Genomic DNA, 22,667 nt, shown 5'->3' with positions numbered 1-22,667 from the left:
GGCCACCAATGGTGGAGCAGTTACATTCAGGGATACTCAAGAGGCCAGCATTGGAGGGGTGCAGTGAACTTAAAATGATTTTGGGGCTGGAGGAGGCTACAGAAATGATAGACCATGAAGGGATTTGAAAACAAGGAGAATTTTAAAACTGAGGCATTGCCAGACCAGAAGCCAATATAGGTCAGCAACCACAGGGGTGACGGGTGAACAGGACTTGGTGTGAGTTAGGATACAAGCAGAAGAGTTTGGGATGAGCTCAAGTTTATGGAGGGTGGAAGATGGGAGGCTGGCCAGGGGTGCATTGGAATAGTTAAGTCTACAGTAACAGAAGGTATGGATGAGGGTTTCAGTAGTTGATAAGTTGAGGCAGGGCAGATTCAGGTGATGTCACAAAGGTGGAAGTAGGATAGTCATGAGATACTGAGTACAAAAGTAGGGAAGTTATGCTGAACCTTTATAAAGCACTGGTTAGGCCCCAGCTGGAGTATTTCATCCAGTTCTGGTTGCCACATTTAGGAAGCACGTGAGCATCCTTGAAAGGGTGCAGGAGATTTACCAGAATGGTTCCAGGGATGGGGGATTTTAATTACAAGTTTAGGTTGGAAAAATAGGGGATGTTCTCCTTGGAGCAAAGTAGATTGAGGGGAGACCTAATGGAGGTGTACACAATTATGACAGGCTTAGATAAGTGAGAGAAGGAAAATACTAATCCCATTAACTAATGGCATAAGGACTAGGGGACACAGATTGAAGGTTTTGGGCAAGAGATGTAGGGGCAATGTGAGGAAGAACTTTATTACACAGTGGGTGGTAATAACCTGAAACTCACTGCCCACAAGCGTGGTGGAAGCGGAGACAATGATCTCAAAAGGAAATTGGGTGGCCACTTGAAGGAAATAAACTTGCAGGCTGATGGGGATTGAGTGGGGGAATGGGACTGATTTGATTGCTCTGCGGAAAGCCAGCATGGACTCTATGGGCCGAATAGCCTCCTTCTGTGCCTTAAATGACTATGACTCTAAATGGGTGTGTGGCCGGAAGCTCATTTTTGTGCCTAAAACAACATCAAGGTTGTGAATGTAATGTATTCTTTGTTGTCTGATGCAACATAAATGAGATGCGTGGAGTTCAGTTATGCTGAAGATCTCTCACGAGTTTATTAACAGCTAAACTAATATGTACAGTACAGAGCAAACTATTTACAGAACCTTCCTCTAGGTGTTACAGTTGCAGAGTGACATTGGCTTGTAGTCACATGACTATGTCCTGGTACTTAACTTATTAGCATACTGAAATTTTAAAGGGACATCACTTTTAAGGCAATCGCACAACAGCATACAGTTTGGTTTAGCCTGTAGTCAGGAGTCAATCTGTGAGGATTTAACTCCAAAATCACAACGGGATTGGACATGACAGAAGTTCAGTTGTGAAGCTACTTATTGAGACAAAGTCACAACAAGTTTATTAAGTTTCATGCAAACTATGGCATGGAACTCAGGCAGCGATTTACAGTCTAACGCTGGCTATATACTTCCCGTATTAGTCCTGGACAGTGAGCACACATCTTCTCTTGCAGCTTTTGGTCTTTGAACTTCTCTTCTTTTCCTCTTTGTTTTCTTGTTTCTGGTTCTCTCCAACACGCAGACCCGACCGGTAGGGTCTCTTTTATCCTGGCTCTTATCCAATTAACCCCCCTCCCCCCCCATCCCCAATTATGCTCATTCCCCTGGCTATGATGCCCTGTACATGCCTTTCTTGGCCAGTTATTTGTTCATGTGGCTGCTTCCAACCTTACATAATTACATAATGCCCTTTGTATTCACCACTGTCCTATTTTCTCCTTCTCAAGATTCTGACACCCTTTGTTTTATCTGCTTGAGAGAGGCCTGCTAGACAGTTCACAGCCAGTCTTCAAAGCAGTAAGCTTGTTACAGTTTGACATGATTCCCCAGTCCTTCTACCTTGGCATCTTTTGTATTCTAGTGTAATAGAAAAATGGCGCATCAGAGTTCTTTAATAGGGTTAAATGTTTAATCTTACAAGCCTCAGACAGTTGCCAGGGAGAGGGATGGAGTCAGTGGCTAGTGAATGGAGTTTGTGGCTGGGACCAAAGACATTGGCTGTGGTCCTCCCAATATTTAGAGGAAGTTTCTGCTCCTCCAGTACTGGATGCCAGACAGTCAGATAATTTAGAGATAGAGATAGTGGAGGGGTTGGGACAGGTGACTATACATAAACACATATCCATACCACGCACATGCAGACCAGGATTTCTTCAGTCTGCCAAGGAAGTGACAATAATGAGACTTTGATCCGATAGAGATTTTCTTCAATCCACTTTCCAGCTTGTCAATGTGTGTGCAAATTCTATAGATACTACACTGGCCCTCTTAAGGAAGCTATGTATATTTGCATCTAACTAAGCTGCACTAATTGTAGCATTCTAATAGTGCAGTCTATACATCATAGCTTTTACCAATTCCATTTCCCTCCATTTCATGCCCTTGGATTATATTTGAAAATCTAAGTCGAGTGATTTTCTGCTGTCTTATCAAGTTAATTTAAGATACAGGAAAATATTATGCAATAATGAGCAGGATTCCACAATCAAAGAGCTCTTGTGCGTCCAATGTTCCAAATATGCACTACTGACAGACCTCAACCACTGCATATGTCAGAAAATTGCAGACGCACTCCCCATGATTTTCCATTCATCGGTTTTAATGAGTGAAGAGACACTGGCAGTAGTACTCATGCTTTTTCTGATAGCCATGGCTGGTAGGCAAGGGTCATATCAGTTAGTTACTATTCCTGGGATTGCATATCTGTACACTTTAGGTAAAGATGGAGTCTGGCTTGGCTGTGATGCCCTCACATTCAAGTAGCCTGCAGACCCTCACTCACCCACTAGATAGTGGGCACACATGAAAAATTCCTCCTCACCTTTGCCCCACACTATCTCAGCAACCTCATCCAATCTTACTTCTCAGCACATGTTCTTCAATCTCAACTCCAGCCTCCTATGCACCTCCCCTCTGGCTCTGAGTCACTTTTTGCATTTATGCCTTTATCTACTGAAGCTTTATTCTCTGCAATTTCCTCTAAATTTCTCAGACTTGCTATATCTCTTCCTGCCTTTAAAAGCCTTCTCAAAATGTATTTTTCCAGACATACTTGTGGTCTTCTCTCTTAGCTCCTTCACTACCATTAGTGCCCACTTTGCTTCTCCTTACGAAGGCCTTTAGGATGTCTTCTATGATAAAGGTACAATATAAATGCAGCTGTCTGAATGGCCATAAGTGAAGCAGCAGATTGCAGCTGGCACCTTTTGAACTGTATCTGAACATGAATGATCACTTCCAAGAAAATAGAAAATTGGCAATTTCTTATTTCAGACGAATTGGCAATAGAAGAAGAATTAATGATTAGTGATTAATAGAACATTTTTAGACCCCAAAATAGAAGCTTTTTTCCCCACCTTAATTGGTACCAACATAGATTAAGACCTATTGCATGCACATTCTACAATAATACAATCTATTGTTTATAAAAATGTGCTATGGAAGCTCTGCCTGTTACTATAGTTGAATTAATTACTAAATGAATCTTGCTTTTATCTTGCAAAATTAGTGTGATAATGACACAAGGGACCCTCGAGTAGCTGTCCGGTATTTTCATCTGTACATTTTGCTGCATTTGTCAAATGTTGCAAGAAATTAAATAGAGCAGAGCAAAGTCGGAAGAGGCTGCACAAAACCTATTTCTGCAAGGTCCAGAGTTGACTTCTTTGCAGAGGGGATAATTAAATGATAGTGGGAGTGTTGTACAATACTGAGAAATTGAAGAGCAGCAAGTCAGAGGACACCAAAAAGGTCAAGCTTTCAAATCATCTCACTGGCCTCAATTCTGCACACCTCCCTCCACCATCTACAGAGTCATATTTGGTACAGTAGATTTAGATTTTCAGTTAGATTTATGAAAACTTCATAAAATGTAAGAAATTTTCTGACAGCATGAGTTATTGCTGTAACTAACTTGGGGGTCGATAAATATGGCATGAGTCTGCCAAAGGGATCACTAAAGGTACTGAAGATATGAACCCAAACTACCTCCAAAAATTAGCTACTCATCCATTTTAAAGAAAGAGAGAAAAAATTCCCTTTGCTACAGTTTGTCCTGTGACCATTTAGCAGGTGGTCCAATTTTTAAAGAAAGAGCAATTAGGCAGTTTTTAAAAAAAATTCATTTCATGGGATGTGGACTGGCTAGGCCAGCATTTGTTGAGCATCCCCCATTGCCCTTGAGAAGGTGGCAGTGAGCTGCCTTCTTGAACCGCTGCAGTCCATCTGGTGTGGGTACACCAACAGGGCTGGTAGGGAAAGAGTTCCAGCATTTTAATCCCGTGACAGTGAAGAAACGACAATATATTTCAAAGTCAGGATGGTGTGTGGGTTGGAGGAGAACTTGCAGGTGGGGGTGTTCCCATGCATCTGCTGTCTTTGTCCTTCGAGGTGGAAGAGGTCATGGGTTTGGAAGGTGTTGTCGAAGGAGGCGTTGAGTTGCTGCAGTGAATCTTGTAGATGGTACATACTGCTGCCACAATGCACCAGTGGTGAAAAGGAGTGAATGTTCAAGGTGGTGAATGGGGTTCCAATCAAGTGGGCTGCTTTGTCCTGGATGGTGTTGTGCTTCCTGAATATTGTTGGAGCTGCACTCATCCAAGCAATTGGAGAGTATTCCATCATACTCCTGACTTGTGCCTTGTAGACGGTAGACAGGCTTTGGTGAGTCAGGAGGTGGTTATTGCCGCAGAATTCCCAGCCTCTACCCTGTTCTTGTAGCCATGGTATTTATGTGGTTGCTCCAATTCAGTTCCTGGCTAATGGTAACACCCTACCAGGATGTTCAAAATGAAGCATTCAGCAATGGTAATGCCGTTGAATATCAAGGAGAGATGATTAGATTTTCTCTTGGAGATCGCCATTGGCTGGCACTTAAGTGGAAAATAACTTTTGTGCCACACATCAGCCCAAGCCTGAATGTTGTCCAGGTCTTGCTGCATATGGACATGGACTGCTTCAGTACCTGAGGAGTTGTGAATGTACTGAACATCGTACAATCAGCGAACATCCCCACTTCTGACCTTATAATGAAAGGGAGGTCATTGGTGAAATAGCTGAAGATGGTTGAGCCGAGGATACTACCCTGAAGGGACTCCTGCAACAGTGTCCTGGGGCTGAGATGATCGTGGTTGTTGGAGGCCAATCATCTTGCTTTGTGTTTGATAGGGCTCCAACCCTTTGATATAATAAAAATGAGGTGCTCACGGTAGTTCTTAACAAGACTCGACCAGAAGTGGGAAAACCCCAGACTGTTTTAACCTTGCTTGTAGTTACACAGATCCATTCCTTATCAAAGACAATGGTGAACCATCTAATGCTGTTCAGGGTCCAGATGCAGTGGGACATGCTAGGCAACTGCTCAATGTCATTTGAGAAAGGAAAACAAATAATTAATTCCTCCAAGTTGTACCTAGCCCTTTGTTTTGATTCTGTTTTGTTTCAACAGATGTTAAAAATATAATCTGGATACTTGACTCTGAGTAATAATGATTTTCATTTTGTATTAATGAATTAACTTACTAATAGAGTACAGATTTCCCGCATATCTTTACTTGTGGAAATGATTGACCACAGTTCCCATAAACAAACCAAGTTTCCCATGAATTGAAACCTGTCTTTATTCTCTGCCATAATGGGTTTATATGCAATCCAATTCGAAGCCCAACCATGTTAAAGTGCTGACTGGAGAATGAGTAAGATGACAACTATACCTCTGGATTAAATTAATAAACTACAGAAGCAGAAAGACGTATGCAAAAGAGAACAACACTTTCGACAATTGCAATCAGTCCACTAGGAGTTACTTTTCATAAAGCCATCTATTTACAAGCTCTTGAAATGTAATAGTTCCTTTGGGTGAATCAGTCAATCCCTCGCTTTCACCAGATGAAATGTTATACCTAGACACTGAGTCAGAAGTGCCCCATGGAGCCTAGGTATCTTTGCCAGAACTTAAAAACAAATAACCAGAATGGCAGTGTTTATGCCATGGAATTTCTTTTCACATAAAGCAATCTTCTTTTGAAATTATCAAGCAACAGCCTTCCATTCTGTATCCAATAAAGAGAACAACCTCCATTTTAACCCCTAACTTTGTGAAAATACACTCAAAAAGGAGGAAATTTAAATTTTTGTTATATTCAGATGAAGATGCCAGCAAGAGGGGTGCCAGACATACACTGCAGGGCTTTTAAAAAAAAACTAAATTAAATGGAACTACACAAGAACAACCAGAAATACAGCATCAAAAATCCTAACCATTTTTCCCCATTTCTGGACAAGGCGGACCACCCCAGGCTGAGCTTTACACAGTCATAAACAGGGACCACTTCGTATTTAAAACACAATCATAAATATGTGTATTGCTTAAAAAAACTGCAGCATGTCTGAAACATTCAGTTTAGAACAGAGACTGAAATGTTTCTAAACAACTGTTAACTTTGCTCACATCTAGAATAAACATACCATATTATTTATAATTTATTCTACTTTTATGTAGACAGCAGTTTGGATAGCAAAAAGGATTGCACTTATGAATTTATTTTCTCTAGCTTGAAGGATTTAAATGGTTCAAAGTACCTGCAGCCTCAAGTGTTGAGTTTTTCCCCCCTCACTCTTTCCTTGTTGTCTCGCGCAAACCCCCACTTGATTCCTTCTCCTGCTTCACAAATCATTTTCTTAGCTAAAGGAATGCATTACATGATAAAAGTTAATTTTATAGTTAAAATAAGGCACTTTGTAGGAAGCCAAGCAGAAATAAAGTAGAGCATTTGGTCAATTCTTATAATTATTATCCTGTCTTGGAATCGACAAATAACTGATTAAAATTGGGATTATAACTTGAACTTTCAAGGCAAGTTTCCCCACATACCAGACTGCTGTGTCACTCCAGTGAGAACAGAACATTTAGTAATGACCTTTTGGACCATGGCTCTACAGTGATTTCTTCCTATACATGTACTGAAGGATCACAAATGCAACACTTGCAGCTTATAAATCAAGGGTAACAAAATGTTACAATTTCTCAGATATTTTTCAACAAAAATGTTTTGATCTTTGCTACCTGGACAGAATCACGTACATCTCTAATGGACTGTATTCCTGGCACATCATGTTGTATCTTATCAAACCCTTTGGCATGTCTCCCAGCATCCTACCATTTGACATTCATTTGCTTCTTGAGCTTTTAGAACCATATAAAAAATGTACAACACAGAAGGAGGCCATTCAGCCCATTGTGTCTGCACCAGCCGAATAAACTATCTGCCCAAACTAATCCCACCTTCCAGCACCTGGTCCATAGCCGTGCAGGTTACAGCACCTCAGGTACATGTCCAGATATATTTTAAAAGAATTGGAGGGTCTCTGCCTCCACCACCATTCCTGGCAGTGAATTGCAGACACCCATCACCCTCAGTGAAAAAGTTTCCCCTCATGTCCCCTCTAATCCTTCTACCAATCACCTTAAATCTGTGCCTCCTGGTAACTGACCTCCCTGCCAGGGAAAACAAATCCTTCCTGTCCACTCTATCTAGGCCCCTCATAAATTTGTACACCTCAATTAAGTCACCCCTCAGCCTCCTCAGTACCAGGGAAAACAACCCTAGCCTATCCAATCTTTCCTCATAGCTGTAACAAGCCTCGGCAAAATTCTTGTAAATCTCCTCTCTGCTCTCTCCAGAGCAATTATGTCATTTCTGTAATGTGGTGACCAGAACTGTATGCAATACTCCAGCTGTGGCCTAACCAATGCTCTATACAGTTCCAGCATCACATCCCTGCTTTCGTATTCTATACCTCAGCCAATAAAGGAAAGCATTCCGTATGCTTTCTTCACCACTCTATCCACCTGTCCTGCCACCTTCAGGGACCTGTGGACATGCACCCCAAAGTCCCTCAGTTCTTCTACCCCTCTCAATATCCTCCTGTTTATTGTATATTCCTTCGCTTTATTTGCCCTCCATAAATACCCACTTTTCCACTCACTGCACCAAAACATTGATATCATTCTGGAGTCCACGGCTTTCCTCCTCACTATTAACTACACAGCCAATTTTTGTGTCATCAGGAAATCTTCCAATCGTGCCATCCACATTTAAGTCCAAATCATTAATACATACAACAAACAGCAAGGGACCCAACACAGAGCCCTGTGGAACACCACTGGAAACTGCTTTCCATTCACAAAATCATCTGTTGACTACTACCCTTTGCTTCCTGTCATTGAGCCAATTCTGGATCCAACCTGCCACCTTCTCTTGTATCCCATGGGCTTTCATTTTACTGACCAGTCTGCCATGCGGGACCTTGTCACATGCCTTACTAAAATCTATGTAAACTACATCCACTGCACTACCCTGATCAATTTCTCAAAAAACTCAATCAAGTTAGTAAGACATGACCTTCCCCTAACAAATCCATGCTGACTATCCCTGATTAATCCATGCCTTTCTAAGTGACAGTATATCCTGCCCCTCAGAATAGATTCTAACAATTTACCCACCAAGGTCAGACTGACTGGCCTATAATTATCTGGCTTATCCCTCGCACCCTTTTTAAACATTGGTACAACTTTCGCAGACCTCCAATCATCTGATACCTCGCCTATATCTAATGAGGATTTGAAGATGATCCTCAGCACATCTATTTCCTCCCTGGCTTCCTTTAATAACCTTTTAGCCCAGTCATTATTTACATTTGAGCATTTACTCAGTTACTTAGCTCTGTCAACCTTATCCAGTAATGGGAAAGGGACATTCACTTTAAAAGTGAACGTTTAAAAAACTGGACCTTGGCACTTCTATCTTTCCTACATTTTCCACATCATGGTCACAAACAAGAATATAGAACTGGTCAGGCTCAGACAGTGCACATCTATGTTCAATTTGTTGCAGCTTCCCCCTTTGAGCACTGGGGGGCAGAAAATGTTACTTCCATTTTATGCTAATAACAGAGGGCAAGTATTTGCATCATGCATGGGCATTGGCAGCATCATCTACAAGATGAACAGACACATACAGGGCTAGATTTCCCTCTTTGGCAGCTTTAGCACCAAAAGTGCACTGGAACTGAATTTCCACCTACTGTAAGCACATTCTGACTCCATTAACCTGGTTTAGGTTAAATTTAATAGTGAAGGCAGGATTGCAGCTTTAGTTGCACCTTCTATTGAGAGTTCACCTCTTGGGAAGGGGAATGATAGAAAGAGGGAAGCCTGGCACTGCTACCCCATCTTCCACCACCATCTCTTCCAGCGCAATCATGTTCATTATCTGCCGTATGGTGTTGCAGCAAATGCCAGAATGGCCTGCAACACAGGCTTCCCAAAGGAGGACCCAGCAACAGTCAAACCTTCTGGCATTGAAGCTGTAACAGGTGCAAAAGTCAAACTGGTTGGTAGAGCGGAACAGGCCATCTCTTCTGGCCTCCTGGGAAATTGGGACTTGCAGTACGGCATGCATCTCTCTTAGCGTCAATGAACTGACTAGCATTATTTGGACAGTTTTCATGCTAGTTACTGACCAAACTGAGCCAACCTCAGCAATAGCAGCTTTGACAAGTATGTGCTTCCATGATGATACTGCTGTTTCAGTAAAGTAGAATGTGTGCACCTGCCATTATTTCTTAATATCAGCTGATTTGCTGATATTACTCTGATATCCTCAAAATAACCCTATGGCATAAAAGCTCAGGGCTGTGGTAACTTCACAGGCAATGCAGTCTCTCTGGTGACAATGGGCTCCAAGTTCAGCATAACTCCTGCATTAGCTTCTCACAGATTAATCATTACTGAGATCAAGAGTGTGTTTGTACCTGCAAGAGGACATGATGTCCATAAACCTCTTTTCCCCAGCATTCCTCCTCAGTCTACTTTTTGTCCTCTTCATAATACCACATGTAAAGCGTTTTTTTTTTAATGAAACACCACTGCATCCTGTGCTGAATACTCAAAGGTGCCAAAAGAAAAGACAGCCAAAGGAACTAAGTCACATCAAATCCAAAATCTCAACTACTTCTACCTCCACTGCCATCTGATGACAGCTGCCTAGCAACCCTGAACATCTCTTTTATAGCAGTGTCCATTTGGAGAGGGGGGGAGCAGAGGGGACAGGGGAGGGAAATTCAATTCTGGTGGTTAATGGAGTGTGTAAACACAACATGCACATTGTGGCCAGTATTTCAGTGGGTACAGCCAGCTGCCAACATTGCACCAGGAAGAAAATTGTAATTGAAGGCTTCCATATCTCATTTTCTGCTTCCAGCTGCTCCGACGTATATGTTACGGTGAATCCACCTCCCTCCCCACCCACCTTTACTGAGGCTGTGCTCTTTTTTCCCCACACCTCCAAACTTCCACTCACAGAAAAGCTTCACTGTCAATCTCCTCCACCATTGCCTCACAAACCCCTGTCCCAACCCAGTAACAGCAGCTACTGCACCCTGCTGTTGGTGGCAGCAAGTGGCTCAGCTGTCAGTAGCTCCAAGACAGCTAGTTTCCCACAGCCACTCTCTTCTGGTGGGCAAATTCCTACATTCCCAAATTGTTTACTGTTTCCAGGCTCTTGGCATTACCACCTCTCCATCCCTATCCAGTCCCCAAGACACATAGAATTTATGACTATAAAATGGGGGACTTAACTATTAACCTAATCATCTCCTGCTTACTAAATGTGCCTCAATTGAAGATTACACTTAGTCTTAACCAACAATTTTAAAACCAGATGCGATCAACATATTTTTGACCTCAAAGTGTAAGCAGTTTTAATTTGTGAAAATAATCACATCTTCACTTGTTTAAATGGATTTTCAAACACTGTCACTTCTGGTGATCAGAAATCTCACTTCCACCATTTCCTCCAGGTTGACACCTTCCTTCCCCCAATCAGATCTACCCCTCTCCCACCCACAATCTGAATAAACTCTCCAGCAGCAGCTTGTATAGTGACAGCAGCAACAGACACCAGGCCATATCAGACACCCAGCCACATCCGGAGAGATATGGTGTAGTGGCCAGTGCTTGATTGTTTTTAAGTAAGGTACTCTTTTGGAGGAATGAGGATAAATTATATTATTTAAAATTAAATGAGTTATATATAATTAAAAACACATTCACCCCACTCCTGTAGTGTCATCGCACCGATTAAAGGTAATATTACTATTCTTAAACATTTATGGTTCTATTGGTGGATGAATTGACACACAAACACACTGCTGGTGTTGAGTTAGTTGATCTCAACAATGAGGGTGTTAAAGATGCTGCAAATTGCATCAATACCCTGAACTAATGAGCTTTAAAATGATTCTGGGCCCCAATTTTAATCTAGCCGGCCAAGTGCGGTCATTAACATGGCAGTCGGAAGGGAGGAATTTCTGCTGTTTTTCATGGCCAATGCCATTTTAACTCAGCATTAACACTTATCTGGGAGGATAGCCTGCCCCATAAAGATAGCAGCAGCGTTGCGAGAAGAGGTCCAGAAATGCTGTCTATCCTGCATTCTTACTTTCAGCATAAATTAAATGTAGAAACTTTCTATGATCCTGGCACAATGCCAATGAGTGTTAGTTGTTGGAGGCAACCTCAAGGATAATTACGTGATCCGTCAGTATTTCTTCTTTGTATACAATTGCTATGTAACAATTTTTTTTTTTTAAAAGAGGCATATCATGGAATGGAAGCAGCGTTTTAGCATCTATTCCTTATAAAATCTTCTCCTGGAACATGATTAGGTAGAATTTCTATTAGTTGGTGTGACTGAGGATAACAATTTAAAAAATCAAGGAGACAAGCTCTGTGTTATTCATCAGTTGTATTATTAAAGTAAAAAGTAACCAATTAGAAAAGTAAAAAAAAGAGACAAACTCTTATTGAGGAAGAAAACTGGTCTTGCGCAACACACAGAATCTTTATAATGGACAGGATAAATGAAGACATCCTACAATACTTTACTGGGATTAGCCTTTCCCCACCCTGTCTTTCACAGGCACAGATATCATGTATAATCTTTAACAGGGCATTGAAAAATAAAGTTGCGCAAAATAGCTTACCACCACAAACCATGGTACTAACAGAATTTAGCAATATATTTCAGTCACAAGAATTGAAGAAACTGTGCACATTGGAGGGAGTGGTAATGTCACTAGACTAGCAATCCAGAGCCCAGCCTAATGCTCTGGGACATGGAATGCTCTGGGTACTTGAGTTCGACCACAGCAGATGGTGAAATCTGAATTCAATTAATAAATCTGGAATTAAAAACTAGTCCAATAGTAGCCATGAAACCATTGTTAATTGTTGTAACAAAGTGATTATTGACAACGCAGCCGGCAGCTGACGTCATCAGACTGCGCAGATGGGCTCCTGCTCTCTGCGCATACGCTGCATTCCATATTGCCAGGACTGGCTGGCGCATGCGCAGATGACGTCATCGCGTAACGCGGGCAGAGAGTGGGGATAGTGGAAGCGGGAAGAGAACGGGGGCGGGCTGCCCCCTCGCTTACCCCACCCACCCCACTTGTTCCCTCCCCGGCCCACTCGCTCACTCCCTCCCCGGCCATCGTCTGCTGCCATGTATTTACGTTGCCTTTGTGTGATTATTTGAGCAGAGCCATCTTTAGTCCTGGCAGCTGCCTGAACAGCACAGACTGTGACTTTTAGTGGCACAGGTTGCATTTGTGCATGTGGCACCACCTACTGGTTGCGTTGTCAGCAAACGCAGCCTTGTTGTAAAAACCTATCTAGTTCCCTTGAGAAGATGGTGGTGAGCCGGTGCAGTGGGGTGGGTACACCCACCGTACTGTTAGGAAGGGAGTTCCAGGATTTTGACCCAGCAACAGTGAAGGAATGGTGATATAGTTCCAAGTCAGGATGGTGAGGCTAGGTGGGGAACTTGCAGGTTCCATGCATCTGCTGCCCTTGTCCTTCCAGGTGGCAGAGGTCATGGGTTTGGAAGGTACTGTCTAAGGAGCCTTGGTGCATTGCTGCAGTGCATCTAGTAGATGGCACATTGCTGCCACTGTGCCGCGATGGTGGAAGGAGTGAATGTTTGTGGATGGGGTGCCAATCAAGCGGGCTGCTTTGTCCTGGATGGTGTTAAGCTTTGAATGTGTTGTCTCTGTTTGGTTTTGTGCAGGTGTGACGGTGAAAACCATCAGACTGCAACTGAATACCAGCAGTGTTTTAGTATATGAACGATGGCAACAAAACTTTGTTTAAAACACTTAGCCATAAACGTCAAAATCACATGGGGTAAAGATTTCCTCTGTGCTTTTTTAATAAAATCATTAACCCATAGAAGCCGACAGCACAAAAGGAAGTCATTTGGGGCCATCATGTCTCCACTGGCTTTTTGCTAATGCAATCCAAAGCTAAACCAACTGCTCTACTCTCTTTCTATCTCATAGAAGCAGAGAAACATAGAAAATAGGAGTAGGCCATTCGGCCCTTCGAACTTGCTCCACCATTCATTATGATCATGGCTGATCATCCAACTCAGTAACCTGTTCCTGCTTTCCCCCCCATATCCTTTGATCCCTTTCACCCCCAGAGCTATATCTAACTCCTTCTTCAAAACATACAATGTTTTGGCCTCAGCTGCTTTCTGTGGTAGCGAATTCCACAGGCTCACCACTCTCTGGGTGAAGAAATTTCTCCTCATCTCAGTCCTGAAAGGTTTACCCCGTATCCTTAGACTATGACCCCTGGTTCTGGACTCCCCCACCATCGAGAACATCCTTCCTGCATCTATCCAGTCAAGTCCTGTTATAATTTTATAGGTTTCTATGAGATCCCCCCTCACTCTTCTGAACTCCAGCGAATATAATCCTAACCGACTCAATCTCTCCTCATACGCCAGTCCCGCCATCCCAGGAATCAGTCTTGTAAACCTTTGCTGCATTCCCTCTATTGCAGGAACATCCTTCCTCAGATAAGGAGACCAAAACTGCACACAATATTCCAGGTGTGGCCTCACCAAGGCCCTGTATAATTGCAGCAAGACATCCCTGCTCCTGTACTCAAATCCTCTCGCTATGAAGGCCAACATACCATTTGCCTTTTTTAAACACTTGTTGCGCCTGCATGCTGACCTTCAGCGACTGGTGTACGAGAACACCCAGGTCTCACTGCATATTCCCCTCTCTCATTTTATAGCCGTTCAGATAATAATCTGCCTTCCTGTTTTTGCTACCAAAGGATAACCTCACATTTATCCACATTATACTGCATCTGCCATGCATTAGCCCACTCACTCAACTTGTCCAAATCACCCTGAAGCCTCTCTGCATCCTCCTCACAACTCACCCTCCCACCCAGTTTTGTCTCATCTGCAAATTTGGAGATATTACATTTAGTTCCCTCATCTAAATCATTAATATATATTGTGAATAGCTGGGGTCCTAGCACTGATCCCTGCAGTACCCCACTAGTCACTGCCTGCCATTTGGAAAAAGACTCATTTATCCCTACTCTGTTTCCTGTCCGCCAACCAATTTTCTATTCATCGCAATACACTACCCCCAATCCCACGCGCTTTAATTTTACATGCTAATCTCTTATGTGGGACTTTGTCGAAAGCCTTCTGAAAGTCCAAATAAACCACATCCACTGGCTGTCCGTCATCAACTCTACTAGTTACATCCTCAAAGAATTCGAGTAGATTTGTCAAGCATGATTTCCCTTTCGTAAATCCATGCTGACTCTGCCCAATTCTACCACTGTTCTCCAAGTGCTCTGCTATAAAATCTTTGATAATGGACTCCAGAATTTTCCCCACTACCGACATCAGGCTGACTGGTCTATAATTCCCTGCTTTCTCTCTACCTCCCTTTTTAAACAGTGGGGTTACATTAGCTACCCTCCAATCTGAAGGAACTGTTCCAGGGTCAATAGAATCTTGGAAGATGACCGCCAATGCATCCACTATTTATAGGGTCACTTCCTGAAGTACTCTGGGATGCATACCATCAGGCCCTGGGGATTTATCAGCCTTCAATCCCATCAATTTCCCCAACACCTGTGACTGAACAAATGTCTGCGCAGACTTGTCAGAAGTTCTTTGCTCTTGAACTCTATACCTCTGATTTAAAACCCATTCTTTATCAGATTTACAATTTTGTTACAGAGCAGAGAGAAAACTATCCCCATGGGTTTAGACCTCCAGAATTCTTCAATCAGGATACATGAAAGGGATCAGCATAAATCCATGCTCTGGGGTCAGCTACTGATGTCAAATGTAGCTAAGTTCAAATGATAATTTTGTAGGTGGTGAACTGTATTATATAGGGAATAGGAGTATAAGTGATATATTTTGATATATAGCAGTGTTCTTTCTGAAGTATATTAATGACCTGAACTTGGGTAAATAAAGCATAATTTCAAAGTTAGCAGATGATACAAGATTCAGCAATTTAGTGAACACTGAGGATAGTAACAGGCTTCCGGAGGACATAGACATGATGAAATGGGAAAGTTCATGGCAGACGAAATATAACAGATGTGTGAAGGAGGAATATAAATTAAATGGTACCATTTTAATGGGGATGCAGGAACAGACAGACCTGGGGGTGCACGTACACAAATGTTTGAAGATGGCAGGACAAGTCGAGAAGGCTGTTTTTAAAAAAAAAACACATGGGATCCTTGGCTTTATAAACAGAAGCAGAGAGGTTTTTTTTTGTTCCTGGGATGTGGGCATTGCTGGCCATCCCTAATTACCCTTGAGAAGGTGATGGTGAGCCACCTTCTTGAACTGCTGCAGTCTATATGGTTATAGGTATACCACAGTACAGTTAGAGGGGTCCAGGATTTTGACTATATGACGATGAAGGAACAGTGATATATTTTGAAGTCAGGATGGCGTGTGACGTGGAGGTGGTGGTGTTCCCTTGTGTCTGCTGCCAGTGTTCTTCTTTTTGGTACGGGTGGAGAGGTTGCGAGGGGCTGTTGAAGCCATGGAAAGTTGCTGCAGTGCATCTTCCAAATGGTACACACTGCAGCCACAATGCATTGGTGGAGGGAGTAAATGTTTAAAGGTGGTGGTGGATGGGATACCAATCAAGGTGAGTGGCTTTGTCCTGGATGGTGTCGAACTTCAAGTGTTGTTGGAGTTTCACTCATGGCAATTGTTCCATCACACTCCTGACTTGTGTCTTGTAAATGGTGAACAGGCTTTGTGGAGTCAGGAGGCGTGTTATCCGCTGCAGAATACCAAGTCTCTGACTTGCTTTGTAGCTACAGTGGCTGGTCCAATTAAATTTCTGATCCCCCATATGTTGACTATAGGGAAATTGAGCAATGGTAATCCTGTTGAATGTCATGGGGAAGTGGCTAGACTCTCTTGTTGGAGATGGTCATTACCTGGCACTTAAGTGGCAAGTAACATTCAGGCCACACATCAGCCCAAGTCTGAATGGTTGTCCAGGTCTTGCTGCATGCAGGCATGAACTGTTTCATTAGCTAAGGAGTAACATTGTGCACTCATCAACGAGCATCCCACTTCTGACATTATCATGGAGGGAAGGTCACTGATTAAGCAGCTGAAGATGGCTGGACTTAGGACACTACCCTGAGGAACTCCTGCACAATGTCCTGGGGCTGAGATGATTGGCTTCCAGCAACCACAACCATCTTCCTTTGTGCTCGGTATGACTCCAGTCAGTGAAGAGTTTTCTCCCCCATTCCCATGGATTAAATTTGGCTAGGGCTCCTTGATGTCACACCTAGTCAAATGCCTTGTTGTCAAGGGCAGTCACTCTCACCTCACCTCAGGAATTCAGCTCTTTGGTCCATGTTTGGACCAAGGCAGTAATGAGGTCTGGTGGCCCTGGCGAAACCCAAACTGAGCATCAGTAAGCAGGTTATTGGTAAGTAAGTGCCGCTAGATAGTGCCATTGGTGACTTTCCTGCATCGCTTTGCTGATGATCGATAGTAGACTGCGAGGTGGTAATCGGCCATATTGGATTTGTCCTGCTTTTTGTGGTCAGGACATACATGGACAATTTTCCACTTTGTCAGGTAGATGCCAGTATTGTAGCTATACTGGAACAGTATAGAAAGGGAGTTATGCTAAACCTTAATAAAACACTGGTTAAGCTCCAGCTGGAGTATTGTATCCAAGTTTGGGTGCCACACTGAGGGAAGGATGCCAAGGAGATTTATTAAAATGATACCAGTGATGAAAGACTTCAGTTATGTGAAATGATCAGAAAACTGAGGTTGTTCTCCTTAGAGCAGAGATGGTCAAGGGAAGATTTGTATGAGGTGTTTTGACAGAGTAAAGAAGGAGAAACTGTTTCCAGTTGCAGAAGGGACTTAAACTCTGAACTCAAATTTGAAGTCATTGGTAAAAGAACCAGAGGTAACATGAGGAAAAATGTTTTACACCACCTTTAATCTGGAACGCATTGCCTAAAAGGGTGGTGGGAGCAGATTCAATTTCAAAAGGAAATTGGATAAATATTTGAAAAGGAGCAGGGTTGTGGGGAAAGAGCAGGGAAGTGGGAATAATTGGACAGCTCTTTCAAAGAGCTGGTAAAGGCATGATGGGATCAACGGCTCTCTCTGTGCTGTATCATTCTATGATTCAGTAATTGGTTAAGGAGACACAGCCAAATAGTAAGGTGGTAAAAAAAAAAGAAAGTAGGCACTGAGACAAGGGGCTGAATTTTACAAGCCCCTCGACATTGGGGGGTCATGACAAGGGGGCCCGTAAAATACTTGTGGGAGTGTCCCACTGCGACCCCCAAAACTGAGAAGGCCCCGCCACACTTTAGCGGCAGCTGCGAGGCCTCGGTGCGGCCCACCCGCTGCCAAGCGGTGGGGCCTTCATTTAAATATTAAAATCAATTAAGATAAGATGCTAATCAACTTACCTGGTCCCGACGGCCGTCCCACGCCAATTTCACGGCCGCCAGCCACAACTCGCACGCCTTCGGAACTCCGTATGGAGTTCCGAGACCAGATACCGATGGGGAGGGGCAAGGACTGAAATTATCAGGGCAGGAGGGAGGGGGAGGGGGAGAAACCTTTTTTTATTGGCTGTGGGGATGGTGGGAAGGGATTGAAGGGCAAATATTAAAAGGGGTTGGGGTTGGGGGGGGAGGGGGTAGAGGGGGGAGTGCAGGTTGCTAAGAAAGTTTCTTTTGATGATAATGTCCCATAAACAAATATTTGGGGGGGGGGGGGGTGCATGTGGGAAAGGGCCTCCAGTAATAATTTATTTTTTTTAATACAATGTTTCACAATATATCTTTAAATATTAAAATTACTCCTAAGAGCTTGCAGCCCTTTAAAAATGGCGCCTGCACGGTGGCGCCGGATGCCATTACCGGGGACGGAGCAGTTGCCCCCCTTTACGTCATCGGGGGCAGTCGCTCTGCCCCCCATTTGAATGAGCCCCCGCGTTAAATATTGCGGTGGGTCAGTGGCGGCGCTTCTGTGTCGGAAGGCCGCTGAGCTCAAAGCGTGCCATCACGATATGTGCCACACGAATAAAATTCAGCCCAAGATGTCGGAGAGTGCAGTGGGTTCCCACCCTGAACTTTCACACTTTGGGGGCTGAATTTGAATCCAGTTCAGATGCAATAAAACTACTCTGCCAGCTGGAAGGAATCACTCTCGAGTTCAAACTCATTTTCCCCAAGGATCAGGGTCCATAACACAAGAATGATTGACCCAAAATTCTTCTGCCAGTGGAAGAGTGCCAGAGAACATTTCAAGTCTGCCCATGTCAAGGGTGCCAGACTCCATCTCAAATTACAAGAATGGGCTAATGCATCAGCAGCATCCACTCCAAACAGTGGCAACAAAAATCAGAGCACAATGCCACTCCAGCAGAGGAAGGTACACAGAAGAAAATGTTTCACAAAATCCTCAGCTCCTAGTAGTGTTAGCAGAGCAGTCTTTGAAAGTAATCAATTCTCTCCAGGCTCTTTATGTACAAGGCTTTGAGTTCCCATCATGAAGCCTTAACTGGACTCATGCCAGCTCCCCGAGGAATTCTTCCAGATATGCCCTATTGAGTTGGGGGAGGTGGGGAAAATTTTGTTGCTCCCTCCCCTTTCCCCAAATTGGAAATGGCTCAGCTGTAGAAATGTAGTGGAATCACAGGGGAAATGGGATCGGTCCCATTTGCCCAGCCAACTGCTTGTTTTTGCCCGAGGCCCCAGAATTTTGTGTCTGAGTTTTCCTTCGGAAAAACCACAAGAATGGACATTATGGAAATGAGAAAACACAGGGTGGTCTATGGGGTGCTGTTCTGAGGTTGGATGCAAGGACCATTGCTAGAGCAAAGCAGAGGAAGCTTCACTCTGCATCTGGCTCACAATTAACTTGACCGAGACAGAGTGACAAAAATTTGAAAAACAAACGTATTCTATTTCCCAATCTCGGCATCCTTCATTTACCGGGAAATAAAGCGCACTGCCTAAAAGGAGGAATGTATGATACCATAGCTGAATTGAACAGAAATGTATTTAATTAAAATAACTCATTGATGCATCAGGCTACAAATTCATATGTGAAAAGAGAAGCAGAGTTAACGTTTCGGGTCAGTGACCCTTCATCGGAACCGGAACCGATGAAGGGTCACTGACCCGAAACGTTAACTCTGCTTCTCTTTTCACAGATGCTGCCAGACCTGCTGAGTGGTTCCAGCATTACTTGTTTTTATTTCAGATTTCCAGCATCCGCAGTATTTTGCTTTTATACAAATTCATATGTACTTGGCTATACTACATTTTCCCAACCAAGAGTGTGTAAATTTACAAGTATACAAACAACAGGAAATTCTACATCATGCTTGTGTGAAAAGATAAACTGACATTTCCTCAGTGTTTCATCCAGAAAGTAATTGCCCCAGTCAGAATGGCCACAAAATGGGGACAGTGATATACAATGCTAGATAATGTAAACCATCAATTCTTGCACAACTACAAATGAAAAATGCATAATAAAAGATTTTTAGCAGAGCATCTATTAGCCACAGTTGATCTATTTATAATATTGTTCAAGTCATTACTAATTTACAATACTGTTCCCATCTCCTAACAGTATATTTAAACTGAACATACACAGCACAGATGCAATGAGCAACAATGCATGTATTGATCGATCCCCTTTACTCTTTAAACTAGACTAATACAGTTTAATCAGAAAGTAAAAACGTTAGCTTGAATAAAATTCAGCTCCAATTGCAAGAATAAAAAAGTAAAAGTTTTCTTTTTTTTAAAATAGAAACGAGTATGTGGAAAATTTCAGGAGCAATCTATCAAAGTAGTCAAGGGAATGTGAGTGAAAACAGATTCCTACCTTCGTAGCAAGCTGTGAGACAGAACTTGTAGCCTCTTCTGGAAGCAATGGGTCCTTGCTCTGAAACAAGTCATGAAACAGACATTCCAAATATGTTACTGTTCAGAGAGAAGGCAATACAATCTCATGAGAACTAAAAATCCTCTGAAGCCAGACCTTAAAAGGGCAATAAGGTATCATGTCAATGCACCAAACCTTTATTCTGTTTTGATGGACTTTATTCTTAGGTTAACTCGGGTGAAATGTTGAAGCAAAGTAAAAGTACAGATGTTATCCTTAAACTGTATGGTAACTGAAAGATCATCCAGTTAGGGTCCTCATAGATACGCCCTGATCCAAGAACTTAGCGTTTAAAAACCTTTGCACTAATATACAGTGTCATTCATTAAAAAAAATCTAATTCCTCCTTGCTTCAATTTTATTCCCTACCCCGGTTACCAGCTCTACTCCCCATCCCATCTGAGAGTGGGAACGATGTAACCTGCAATCACTTCCACTGGCACTCTCCTAGTCTTCGGTTAGGTTGCTTGGAGATGCATTCGAGCATTATAGCACAAGCATCGTTCTCCACCATCTCCAGCAGGCTCAGCCGGCAGACGAGTGAAGCCTGTCCCCGGAGGGACACTCCAGTGCGGACATCGAAGAGATCCCATGTCCCTGTGAGCGCCAGGCTGAGTTCAATGGTCTATCCACGCTTAGCAGTGAACTCAATTCCGCTTCAAAATTAACTTTACGTCTCATACACACTGTTCATATACAATTCCTCGTAATGGTAAAAAACAAAACCTACTTCGGAAGGCCAGGTTGTATGAAGTTAACGGGCACTTACGCGGGATACACCCTTGTAACTGGACCTAACAGGCTTGGAGTCTTGTGTGTATTCACTGATCGTGAATGCAGCAAAATATTTGCAGTCCACTCGCAGTTACTAAAAAAAAACGCTATCTATTCAGAATTAAGGGGGAAAGCTCATACCTTCGACACTTCCTGCGGCTTGTCATCCTCAGAGTCAGAATCTTTCAGTCCTTTATGCTTAATTTTCCACATTCTCCAGGCTGCTTGTTTGGAGGGAAAGCAGAGTGCTGAATAATGGGTACGTTTCCTCTTTATTTCTCTCTCTCTCTCGCAAACGCCAGCGGCGACAGGAGTTCAAACTCCTGAACACTGCATGAGGGCAGCACATCAAGGCACCAACACAAACCCAGCTGGGAGCTGGAGCTTGTCCAGCAGAACCGTTCTAATCTACTCACATGATTAACCGATGACAGTGCTCAGGAGGATTAGTCCGCCCAATCGCCAAGCAATAGTTTGCTTTCCCCAACCTAACATGAAGGAAAGATCAAAGGGCCAAAGCTTGCAAACAGAAAGACTTTCCCCCTTCACCTGTGTGACTGACAAGTTCAACGACCAACAAAAAAAGGTATTTGCAACTGCCACCTCTGTAGCTATTAAATTGGGGGGTCATTTATTGGCTTGCTTGTTGCCATGGTGTTGCGCAGGGCTTTTTAAAAAAAATTCTTACGAGTTTGGCCAAATGCAAAAGAGGATCATTTTAAAGTAAAAGTGACCATGCTGGCGCAAACTAGCAATCTTAATCTTTTGCTTTATGAAACTCAAATGTGTACAAACAGTGAAACCGGGGCATTCGTTTTCTCAATGCTAACTTGCACCTTCTTTTTCGTTGTCAACTTCGGTGTTGAAATCTGAGAATTTGTATTAACTTACCCAAGCATGAAAGTCTGAACAATTTGTACTGACCTTCCAGTTGAGTAGATTTTTGCAGTAAAGTGCTCAGACCAGAGTTCATCCATAAAACTTGTTTTGATAGCCTGTGTGCTTGGAGGGGGTGAATGGGAGGGGGGAGGGGGTTGCTATAGTAACTCAGGCTTAATCGTGATCATTTCCACAACAGCCATTTAGAAAATAGCTTGGGTATACAGTTAGCAGCTTCAGGATATCCGAACAGGATGAAGATAAGATCAGAGAACTATGGAGACAGATCAGGTGATCGGAATCTACCTTTCACTCAGAATGCGTAGAGTAAGAGCTGTACTGTCATTCTCAAAAGAAATAAAGCGCCCAGCAGATTACCTCCCCCACACACAACACACATGCACCACACACACATTGTAGGATTCGATTTTTTAATTTAGTGTGACCCACATGCCAAAGCTGCATTTTGAATTGAAAAACTGTGGTTGGAAAGGGCATGTAAAGTAAACCTAACCACATCAAAAAA

The 22,667-nt window shown here is 43.0% G+C and overlaps 1 protein-coding gene across 2 annotated transcripts in view; it reads right to left on the bottom strand.

Moving 5' to 3' along the window:
• The window catches only part of si:ch211-225h24.2 (uncharacterized protein LOC564539 homolog), a 73,619-nt gene extending 51,668 nt beyond the window's left edge, over positions 1 to 21,951 (bottom strand). Inside the window, exons 1-2 of one of the 2 annotated variants that reach the window (XM_068021908.1) lie at positions 21,404 to 21,951; positions 20,429 to 20,488 (exon numbers count right to left, since the gene is read on the bottom strand). In XM_068021908.1, coding sequence (XP_067878009.1) covers positions 20,429 to 20,488; positions 21,404 to 21,475 — 132 coding nt within the window. In that variant the 5' untranslated portion in view covers positions 21,476 to 21,951. The remainder of the gene's footprint in view (positions 1 to 20,428; positions 20,489 to 21,403) is intronic. The other variant, XM_068021905.1, reaches the window with a different exon arrangement.
• Positions 21,952 to 22,667: the final 716 nt, after the last annotated feature.

Source organism: Heterodontus francisci, chromosome 3 (assembly GCF_036365525.1).
Source record: "Heterodontus francisci isolate sHetFra1 chromosome 3, sHetFra1.hap1, whole genome shotgun sequence".
In the NCBI taxonomy this organism is placed as follows: Eukaryota; Metazoa; Chordata; class Chondrichthyes; order Heterodontiformes; family Heterodontidae; genus Heterodontus; species Heterodontus francisci.
The sequence above is the reverse complement of the archived record's forward strand: the minus strand, read 5'-3'. Positions and strand labels throughout refer to the sequence as shown.